General features: G+C 41.4%; 1 protein-coding gene across 1 annotated transcript in view; it reads left to right on the top strand.

Annotated features, from left to right (window-relative positions):
* LOC101737898 (nucleoporin 88) overlaps positions 1 to 11,927 on the top strand; it is a 151,380-nt gene extending 139,453 nt beyond the window's left edge. Inside the window, exons 9-15 of the mRNA XM_038016510.2 lie at positions 1,284 to 1,383; positions 6,491 to 6,604; positions 7,165 to 7,302; positions 7,964 to 8,052; positions 9,839 to 9,995; positions 10,315 to 10,403; positions 10,472 to 11,927. Of these exons, the coding sequence (XP_037872438.1) occupies positions 1,284 to 1,383; positions 6,491 to 6,604; positions 7,165 to 7,302; positions 7,964 to 8,052; positions 9,839 to 9,995; positions 10,315 to 10,403; positions 10,472 to 10,538 (754 nt within the window). The 3' untranslated portion in view covers positions 10,539 to 11,927. The remainder of the gene's footprint in view (positions 1 to 1,283; positions 1,384 to 6,490; positions 6,605 to 7,164; positions 7,303 to 7,963; positions 8,053 to 9,838; positions 9,996 to 10,314; positions 10,404 to 10,471) is intronic.
* The last annotated feature ends 75 nt before the right edge of the window (positions 11,928 to 12,002 follow it).

The following is a 12,002-nucleotide window of genomic DNA, read 5'->3' as shown; positions in this document are numbered from 1 at the left end:
GCGCGGTTGGGTACCACCACCCCGCCTATTTCTGCCGTGAAGCAGTAATGCGTTTCGGTTTGAAGGGTCGGTCAGCCGTTGTAACTATTGTTTGTTCACCCACTTTGTCGTATTTAAATAATAACTTGGATAGTTTTATAGAATTTATTAAACGTAACTTTTTAGACACAAACAATCTGTATAAATTTTGTAGCAGTAATGGAGGGAAAAATGCAATGACACAGATTATACCGATAAAATAGATTACCCAACTCAACAACTATACTTGAGACTTTAGAACTTATGTCTCACGGTGGGTGGCGCATTTACATTGTGGATGTCTATGGGCTCCAGTAACCACTTAACATCAGGTGGGCTGTGAGCTCGTCCACCCATCTAATCAATAAAAAAAAGAAAAAAACCATTCCATTTATCATGACTAGAGGTCGGAGGTCGGAGTATGTAGATTGATTTAAGGTCGTTGACTTCAAACGTAGAGGATAATATGGATATGCCTCCAAAATACCGGAACTTCATATTTATTATGATATTTGTTCCGGAATTTGGAAATTAGCATGAATCTGTGTTTAAGGTGAAAAACGTATTAATAATATTAATCTACGCTACTCAGTGCTAGCTAATGGTGAAAGAAATCAGTATTTTATTAAATACAAAAACGCCTTGAAATAATTACACCGTATTTTGTCCCTTTCTGTTGAATTAGAAATGACGCTTGTCAGTATGAGACAAAACTTAGGACTATTTGTTACTTTATCTCATAAATATAGAAATTGTATCCGATGAGGATTAAAAATATATTTTTTTCAATTTAAAAAAATTATAATTATGGATAAAATGGCATGTTCATATTATAATATCTTCACGCAAGTATATATAATCAATCTACCTACTCCGACCACTGATCATGACGCATAAGATCGAAGTGTACGTGATATCGGTACAATTTAAACTTGGACTCTTGACTTTTTTTTTATTGCTTAGATGGGTGGACGAGCTCACAGCCCATCTGGTTTTAAGTGGTTATTGGAGCCCGTAGACATCTACAACGTAAATGCGCCACCCACCTTGAGATATAAGTTCTAAAGTCTCAAGTATAGTTACACGGCTGCCCCGCCCTTCAAACTGAAACGCATTACTGCTTCACGGCAGAAATAGGCAGGGTGGTGGTACCTACCCGCGTGGACTCACAAGAGGTCCTACCGCCAGTAAACTTGCCCGGGACCACTTACCTTCCGACGGGCGAAGAGTCTCCTACTAATAGTGACTCCGTTCTCACACACCAGCCCCCTGGCGCCGCTGTGCTCGGACGACGAGCTGTATAAGGAGATGCAGCTGAAGAACCCCGCCCTAGAGCTGGACGAAATTAACGCCATTTTAAAAGAGGTCAGCCATTTTGTTTGTCATGTTCCAACTCGCCTCTCATTAACTTGAGTCCTCACTCCGAGGACTGAAGCGAGAGTCGCCCCTGGACCGATGCGCAATGCGTTAAGTCGGTCTAGCAACAAGCTGTTCCTCTTTACGAACAACTTTTCAATCTGTCTTTTTTCGTGCCGTAATTACCTGTTATCTACCACAACGACTTTTTGGCGGGAACGCGAGGAGTGAAGTTTTGTGATTTGTTTTATTTTGTCTATTTAGTATTTGTTCATGTTTAAATGTGTAATAACGGTGGTTTATTCACTGTTTAATATCCGTGAAAATGCACAAATGTGGGAAAATGAAACAAAGGCGCTGAACGTAATTTCACGGGATCCTCCAAAAAGTCCACTGAAAAAATCTCAGTAAATGACCACCTGTTAACGCCTACGAAATTTTACTGAGCAATGTTAAATTTTTATTTATGTTCACCGACACAATTTTTAAACTCTTTAATTAATGGCCGTGCCAAGCTAACTTGTACGCAACGTAAAAAAATATCAAAAACCTGTATAAAGAAAATACAAGCACAAAATCGATTGTGGAAGTTTTATTGAAGAAACCCAAGCATCCAACATCTGGCGACCGTCAAAAGAACCTTCAAAATTCTTCGGAAAAGAACATTTAATTTTTTTCAATCGGATGGTCAAGTCATAGTATCGGTCAGAAACGTATTCGCCGAAACCAGCTGCCGTCCTCAACTGTATCCACGGGATTTTGGAGCTCAAGCCATTGCAGCCATCGCCGGTCATCGATCAGCAATCAGCATCGAGCCGCAGCCCAGGCCAATGCAGCTAAGTGCCCTTTCCATTACTTTCCCGTCTATATAATCACACCAACCTAAATTCCAATAACATTTTTCCTATTTACCCAAATCGATTAGTCTGTACTTGTGCTAATTGTCTTTATACAGTGTTTTTTATCTTTTCAATATAATTTCAATTCATTTTAGTTTTTCCATAGTGAGTCTTACCCACATCATAAAAATAGTCAAACCAAAAAGTGTATTTCTTAATTTTCGTTATTGTTTTCTGCATTGAGTAATTATATTTATATTGCTAACAAAGGAAGACAAGCGGACGGCCACCCAACAATAAGCGGGTACTGTCGTTAGTTACAAATTTTGCTAGATAGTTCTTTAAATAACTGCATACCCACTGTGCCTAATTAATTTTTTTTTTTTTTATCCCTTCTTGCATTGTTGTTTTTGCAATCAACTCACACAATTTAGCCGAACATTCCAGACAAACGGTGCGCCTTCGCACGTTACCTACTGGCTGCGATAAAGAAGTTCAGCCCCGCCGTGTCCCAGGGTTCCGGGTGAGAGTGCAGCAGGGCCGGACTCCAGTGCAGGTCACGTCTAGTCGAGGAGCGTGAGATAACTTTAATATTTTTAATTTATTAATTAACTAAACAGATTTTATTCTATTTTTGCATTCATTTCATTATCTGTAGTACTAGACTTTGCTTTTCTTATTGCTTCTTTACCAGTTACATATAATAATTATATTAAATTAATTTACAAACTTTTTACTTAATATATTAGAAACTTATAATTTTATTTATCATGGGAGGTGAAACTAGTGCAAAAGACTCTCAAGATTTGCTGGATCTTTTTGTTAAACGTAGCTCCATAAAGGGGCAAATAACTAAATTTCGGAACTATTTAACTCAGACAAGCTCAAAAGAAACACTGACTTCTCTTGAACTTGCTGAATTGACACTTAAGCTTAGCAAATTTGAGTCACTGTCAAATCGATTTGACGACTTGCAGACTCAGATAGAGGTTTTGAATCGTAGTGATTTGACAAACGAGGTTGATGAGCGAGATGACATTGAGCAGTTATTTATTACAAACATCGTTTCCGCTCAAAGCATTATTAAACAACATCATGCAAGTAAACATGACGAAAGTAATTACAAAGATCTTAACTCTAGTCAGTCATCAGCTCAGTGTAATATCGATCATCATGATGTTTTAGGATTTAAATTGCCCCAAATACAGATTGCTAAGTTTGACGGATCATATTTCCGTTGGCTTGAGTTCCGTGACACGTTTTTGAGTTTAATTCACAACAATGAGCGAATTGCTCCAATTCATAAGTTTCATTATTTAATGTCATACTTAACGGGTGATGCAGCACGCATTATTACTAACTTCGAAGTTTCTAGTTCCAACTATAAAAATGCTTGGCATTTATTATGCAGTCGTTATGATAATAAGCGTCAATTGATAAATCATCATTTAAATTCATTATTAAATATTCAACAGACAATTCGTGAGTCTGATAGATCTTTAAGATTTATGGTAGATCACATCACTAAGAATTTAAGGGCATTGTCTAGCCTAGGTCAACCTACCGACAAATGGGATGTCCTTATAATTCACATAATGAGCTCAAAGCTAGACAGCCACACTCTTTTGAAATGGGAGGAGTGTCGTGGCGTGTTAGATGATGTACCGAATTTGGAACAATTTTATAAATTTTTAATTAATCGTGCTGACGTCCTTGAGTCTATAAATCGTAATTCGTATAAATCAATGCATTCTAAGTTTACTACTTCTAATATTAATAAAGGGCAAGATAAGCCATATACAAAATCTTTTGCTTGCACTAGCAATGAAACCACTGCTCCTGCAAATCTTATATCGTGTATTGTGTGTCACCAAGGTCATCGAATCTACGACTGCCCTACCTTCATTAGTAAGAGCGTAAAGGAGCGTATAGCTGAAGTACACAAACTAAAACTATGCACTAATTGTTTGAGGCCAGGTCACAAGGTACAAACTTGTCGTCTCGGTCCGTGTCTTAAGTGCAAGGGTAGACACAATACTCTCATACACAAACCAGTAGATACTGTACCTAACAATAGACTCACTTCCAGTGCCTTGTCCGTGCCACACAGCACTGACGATACTATTGTAAATTTTTCTAAACAAAATACAAATCAAGTTTTGTTAACTACAGCCTTAATCGAGGTGGCTAATCCACGGACGAACCAAACAGAAAGAGTTCGGGCCCTATTAGATTGTGGAAGCCAGTCTTCATTCATAACGGAGACACTTAAACAGAAGCTGTGTTTACCGTCAAACTCAAACTGCCATGTCAACCTTATGGGCATAGGCGATAATCATACCGGTAAGGTCACAGAGACCTGTGTGGCGCAATTGAGGTCATTAGTCAACCAGTTCAACGTCACATCAGGCTTTTTAGTATTACCACAAATAACAGGTCACATACCTAAATTACCTATAGACACTACACAAATACAAATACCTAAAGGCATCCAATTAGCAGATCCTAACTATCACCAACCAGCGCCGATTGAAATACTCATCGGTGCCGATCTTTTCTGGGAGATTCTTGGCCGCGAGACTCACTCTCTCGGTCCTAATAATCCAAAGTTAAGGAGCTCTCAGTTTGGTTGGATTATTTCGGGTCCTATGACTACAATCACTACATCACACAAAAACAAAACAGTACAATGTAACCATTCCATAATATCAAACAGTCTTAATGATGACAATACTAAAATTCACAATGACCTAACTAAATTCTGGGAACTTGAAGAAGTTCCACTAAGATCCAAATTTTTAAAATCAATTTATTTATTATAAAAAAAAGAATACAATATTCCTAACTGATCCAAATTGAGTGAAAGTGAGAAGGCATGTGAATCTCATTTTCTATCCCACACTTTCCGCTTAGAGTCCGGTAGATTCTCAGTGAGTTAACCTCTAAAGGAATCACCCAACTGTCTTGGACAGTCATACAACTTAGCCAAATTACGATTATTGAATTTAAAAGGACGCTTTCCTCATGACATTTGGCAGATTCGTGTCACGCCGGAGCAGGCCAACTGAGTTGTTCTGTAATAACGGACGCAATTTTGTAACAGGTTCTAAATAAATCAATATTTTTTTTCAAAATAAACTTTAAATCTTTATCTGATTCTGCAAGTGAGGATGGAATAAATTTTGTATTTTTACCAACTTACGCTCCTCACTTTGGCGGAATCTTTGAGGCCGGAATAAAATCCGCAAAATTTCACATTAAGCGCGTTATGGGTAATTCACACTTAACATTCGAAGAAATATCTACTCTTTTCGCACAAGTAGAGGCTATATTGAATAGCCGTCCATTATGTCCTATGTCACCCTTTCCTGATGACTTCCTTTGCCTGACTCCCGGGAGCTTTCTCATTGGCCGGGCTCTTACTGCTCTTCCTTCGCCTGTGCTGGAAAACTGCAACTACAATAATTTGCAACGCTACGCTCGATTACAGCAAATATATCAACATTTTTGGCAGCGCTGGCAGCGTGAATATATTGCTGAGCTTCAACAACGCCACAAGTGGAAGACCAATTCTTCAAAACCAAATGTAGGAGATTTGGTACTGTTGCAAGAAGATGATGTTCCTCCTCTCTGCTGGAGACTTGGACGCATATCCAGACTATTTTATGGTCCAAATGATGGAGTACCTCGAGTCGCTGACGTCAATACTTCTAGAGGCTGCGTGCGCCGCCCGTTGGTTCGTCTGTGTGCTTTGCCTACCGCAGAAGAACTAGAGGGTTGAAACCCGAAGAATCGACTTTCAACGGGGGGAGGATGTTAACGCCTACGAAATTTTACTGAGCAATGTTAAATTTTTATTTATGTTCACCGACACAATTTTTAAACACTTCAATTAATGGCCGTGCCAAGCTAACTCGTTCGCAATGTAAAAATCAAGAAAAACACTGTATAAAGGAAATACAAGCACAAAATCGATTGTGGGAGTTTTATTCAAGAAACCCAAGCATCCAACACCACCATTTTACTAAGATTATATTTCATCCCATATCATTACATTTAATTTCATCCCAGTTGATTAATGTATCCAATTAATAATCTTCATTTTATTTCACTTCATAGTATCATTTATCATAAAAATAAGACATGACTTAGAGGCCTTAGTTACCAGGTCATAAAATCCCTTAAAAAAAATCATTTACGACAACAACTATACGGTTGAAATTCGCTCGTCCGGTAGTGGAGTGTATTTATACTTAAAAAGTTTTGAACCTCCGCAGAGACAGAAGGTGTCGTTCACGGCCATCATACAGGAAATCCTCGCCCGGGAGGCGTCGCAGCCCCTGCTGCATCTGGACCGCCGCGCCGAGCCCGGGCCCCGGGACTGTCTCGAGGTACGCGCTTGTGACGTCACTTGGGGCTAAATAACCTAACCACAGATCTGGCGAACGTGTGTGACGTCACTTGGGGCTAAACTCAATAATGAGCTAACCACAGATCAAGCGATGTAACCTTTATCGATTAGACACAGTTTTATGACGTTTTGTGTTGTGATTAGAGTTTACCTTGACTTAAAAAAAACTGTTCAATATATTACATTACTTTATTATTTTAAAATTATATTATACAATTTTTGCTCTCTACAAATAAAATCATGATTGAATAATGGCTTAAATTTAATGAATTTTTAAACAATTAATTCAACTAAATCCGTTAGAGTATACGTAACTATATTTGAGATCATAGAACTCATATCTCAAGGTGGGTGGCGCATTACGTTCTGGATGTCTGTGGGCTTCAGTAACCACTTAAGACCCGGTGGGCTGTGAACTCGTCCACCCATCCAAGCAATAAAAAAAAGTTGACATTTCGAGCTCAAAGTCTCAATGTGGATGGTGCCGGCGCAATCTGAGACATGTCAGTACAGTACAGTGACGTCACCGTGTACTGGCAGCTGGTGACGCAGGCGACGCTGGCGCTGCGCGGCGAGTACGTGCGCCGCCAGCAGCGCGCCGCCGCCGCGCTCGCCCGCAAGCTGCACGCGCTGGGCGCCCTCGCGCGCCAGTACCGGGACTGGGCCGCCGACCTGCAGGTACACTCCCCCCCTCGCCCCGTCCCGTGCTCGCAGCTACTCACTACAGTATATTGGAGAGAATCGGAACGCTTTCCAATTCCAACACAAATTTCCAGTTAGTTAGTCAGTCTTCTTAGGGTAATACCAATAAAATTGAGATTAAACGGTTCCGGAGACTAAAATTTTTAAAATGAAATTTTGGGGGGTAAATATGAAACTTTTGTGGGTAAAAAGTATATATTGAAGTGAAACTTCTTTCGAATCGTTGTGAAACTCGATGAAACGAAAAAATAAGTCCATAGAGACACGAACACATAAATGTATAGAATTCAGCCGGCGAGAAAATGAGATAGAACACATTATTTGGAAACACAAAGTTCACGTGATTGACCCACGTATTTTATTGTAGGCATCGTGTGCCGCGATTGGCTTGCCGTTGTGTATTACTAGATATTACATTGATAAATTGAATAAATGATGTTTGAATGAAATTTTTAGTTATTGTTTTTTTTTTTTCAAAGTTGTAATGGTTGTTATGGGGTTTTTTTTGTTCTTCAGGATGGGTTAATATAAACTTACACAAAAATATTTTGGGCTAATAATTAAAAAAGTTCCCCGACCGCTGATCTAAGCAATAAAAAAATAAAAATTATAATATGTATCCCAACACACATTGCAGAATGAGTTGGAGCAGGCGAGGCAGCAGTCTGCTGCGCTCCGGGAGAAGTGCATAGTGGCGGAGACGCGCCAGGAGGATCTCAACAACAGGTAACCCCTCCCCGGGCAGCCTCTCTTGTATGGGCCTACTCCCCTTCTGCCCAATGCATGTAATTTCGGATCCTCCGTTCCATTAACAATGCTTTTAGGTACCTCAAGCATCGGTCACCGTTCTCGCCGAACTCGTCGCTTACGACGAAGGGCTCGACGAGCGAATTAACCCATAGACACAGCCCACTGAGTTTCTCGCCGGATCTTCTCAGTGAGTCGCGTTTCCGATGGTAGATTCTGCGAGGCACTGCTCTTACCAGGGCTAATGTTAGCAACACTCCGGTTTGGGCCCCGTGAGCTCACCTACACGTCAAGGTGAAGCTGAAATTGCCTCTCAAGGCTATCAGCATAGGTAGAAAAAAAAAACTCTCCTTCTTCCAACTGGAACCATGTCCTCAATGGGTGAAACTAAATAGAACCACTCGCATTTGGCGTGCTTTTTTTATTGCCCGTATAGGCATGCGGACAGACGACCCACTTGATGGTAAGTAATCACCGTCGCCCATGGACTTCAGCAATGGTAGATGCAGAGTCAAGCCACAGCCTATAAGTACTCTCCGTAAGCCTCATTCGAACTTACACCAGTCGATAGACATCGATGTGCAGAATAGCGAAAGTGGAACCACCGGAGTAGAGTTCATCCATACTACCTGGACCCACTGCGGTCATCCACAGTGCGCTTCCAGAGGTCTTTTTTGCCACGTACCATCCGGCTATGGAATGAGCTCCCCTTCACGGTGTTTCCCGAGCGCTATGACATGTCCTTCTTCAAACGAGGCTTGTGGAGAGTACTTAACGGTAGGCAGCGGCTTGGCTCTGCCCCTGACATTGCTGAAGTCCATGGGCGACGGTAACCACTCACCATCAGATGGGCCGTGCGCTCGTCTGCCTACAAGGGCAATAAAAAAAAACATTACTATTTAATTAACTGGGATTACAACATTCCGTCTCGAGCAGCCGAGCGAGGCAGAGCTCCCTGTTATTATGGGAGCTCCCTGTTATACCTGGAATTCACTAGAAAAATGAGTCTTATTTAAGGCTTCGTCAAACAGAACGCGTACTTAGTGCTGCGTTTTAGCCTCGCGCTCTTTTCATGTCACACAAATTGATTAGATGAGCCTAACACTTCTTGACGCAACGCAAAATTCGCCAAATCATAGTGCCTTTCGATAGCAGTGTGAAAATTTAAAAGTATTAAGATGTCGACTGGTTCAGATGTGGCATTGTATTAGCATGGGTATTTTTGAACTTATTCTATCATTTTTTCGGGCATTATCCAGTATTTTAATATACATTCACTCGGACGCTAAAATAAAATTTGTAAAAAATTACAACGTCTGACGTCAAAGCGTTGCGTACTGCTAGCGCTGGCGCTCTGTTTGACAGTACATTACCCTAGTAGTACAACACATCTCGGCGTCATAGCGCGCCGTCAGTGGACAACTCTCTGACGCGCGCTAAGTACGCGTTCTGTTTGACGAAGCCTTTACTATTACAATATAATGACATCAAATAACAGAATGACGTCATCGTTTGTAATAACCATGTGGCGCTAGTCTCTGATGCCATCAGTCCCTGACGTCTTTTTTTTATCGCGTGGGCGGGAGGAAATCCTCATGGATACCCAAGGGCCCGGGCCCATGGGCATGCCCGACTCTACTGAGAAAGTGTCTCAGTCACCTACGGACTAAAACCTCCCTCCTGGTTATCTGTCCTTTTTTATTATGGAACAACCTTTATCCCTGTGTTAAGTTGTGTTAAATTCCTGACGTCACCGCTCACTCAGATGCTCGGCGGTGTTGCGGCAGCTGCGGCAGAGCGCAGCAGTGTCGGAGGCGGAGGGCGCGCTGCTGGATGAGCTGCGGCAGCACGCGCGCACGCACCGCCGCGCGCTGCCCCGCCTGCACGCGCTGCGGGAGCGGGCACGCACGCACGCCGCGCAGGTACCTCCCCCCAACCCCCTCCCTCCCCGCTCGCACTGTGCACTGCGTCATCACCTCATTTACTGGTGGTAGGACCTCTTGTGAGTCCGCGCGTGTAGATACCACCACCCTGCCTATTTCTGCCGTGAAGCAGTAATGCGTTTCGGTCTGAAGGGTGGGGCAGCCGTTGTAACTATACTTGAGACCTTAGAACTTATATCTCAAGGTGAGTGGCGCATTTACGTTGTGGATGTCTATGGGCTCCAGTAACCACTTAACAACCAGGTGGGCTATGAGCTCGTTCACCCATCTAAGCAATAAAAATATATATATATTCCAGATGGAGAAATGGCGTACGGAGTACAAGAAGAAGGACATCGCCCTGGGCCGGTCGCACAGCGAGACCATCTCCTCCGTCCTGCAGCAGCAGTAAGTGCCCCCTCCCTGCCCCCGCCCGCGCCCCCGCACACCACCAGTACACATCTCCCTGTCCACAGGACGGCGCAGATAGCGACGCTGATCGAAGAGACCAAGCTGCTGCGGGACCAGCTCAGCCTCGTGTAGCGGCCCCGCGGCGTTCCCGCAACAAACAACACCTTGCTGATGTCCGCGGTCAGACCAACACTACGAGTACACTCTACATTAACATCAATTTTAAATATAACTGTATTCTGTCAGTGTCCCTTCACACCATAAGGAGACTGTGAATTCTTCATTGATTATTTGTAATCGAAAATCATTAGTGATGTTAAGCGCGTAGAAATATCCGAGATGTCGAACAATCAAATCAAATTGCGACCCTAATGACTGAAGCCCCAAGGCTCACATTCCTGTTACATGCCCTTCTCATGTCCATTATTGATGATTTGAAAAAACCAAAAACTATTAAACGTGGCTGAAAGTCGTCTGACGAATAGTTGCGACACATACATCGCGCGCCGCGTCCATTGCCGGCCCAGTACCGAGCGCACTGCGCGCTGTCGAGATCAACGACGCAGTGGAAACAAAACTGTCCGAAGCGGTTTTATTTGTTATATTTTAGAAGTCACGTCCTTACTGTCTTATTCAAGTGTCTTAATGGATGGGTCTGTGGGCCGCTCAACAACGGTCGAACCGTGCGTGTTGACGCCAGAAAATAATTATAATTAAAAGTGAAAAAGAAGACATGAGTGGATGAAAGGGATATGATACAATTTGTTAATTTTGAGAAAACGGGCAACAAACTTTTGTTACCGTAAAATGGGGGGAATTATGACAATTTTTAAGTTCAACATTGATTTGTATCGTTTTTTTTTTTGTGTAACTATATTAATAAAACAGAGATCACAATGGTTCCAGTGGCTTAAATTTTCATTTATAATGCATTACGATATAGCTGATATTAACATTATCATAAAAAGTTACAAAAACTAACTTTTCCCTATTCACCCAGGCGTCGGGTGAATCGGGTCGCTTAAGGGGTTATTGTGGCACTATTTACTTGTTAGGTAGGTACCTAAATTTAGGTAATAAATTTTTTAATATCATTAATGAGTTACAAAACTTTGATGACTAGATTAAACTGCTTAATATTCATGAACACTAAATAAAAGTTATTTTTAATTCAACAAAGTTAAATCTCTAATAACTCAACAAAAGTATTGTGACATCCCAGATTTGTCCGTTTTCCCCCCAATCTACTGTACTTGTACATAACTCTTTCATCACATGCAATTTCTAAAAATAGCTTTTAAACCCAGAGGTTTAAGGTCTAATATGACTTATTGGCACATAACACCTTCATTCAATGTAAAAACTTAAAAATCTTAAAAACGGTACTTAACCCCTTCATCCACTCGTGTCTTCAATGGTATTAGTTTGTGTTCTTGTGATTTTAGTATTATCGAAACAATATAATTAAACATTTGTGATTGTGGCTTTCTGTTTGTTAAATAAAGTATTTTGATGAATATGTATATGGATTTTAGTTTGACGCAGAATGAAGCAAGTTCCTTCGTCAACCCCTACCTACAGTGGGGTGCACTTACC

Source organism: Bombyx mori, chromosome 16, assembly GCF_030269925.1.
Source record: "Bombyx mori chromosome 16, ASM3026992v2".
NCBI lineage: Eukaryota > Metazoa > Arthropoda > Insecta > Lepidoptera > Bombycidae > Bombyx > Bombyx mori.
The sequence above is the reverse complement of the archived record's forward strand: the minus strand, read 5'-3'. Positions and strand labels throughout refer to the sequence as shown.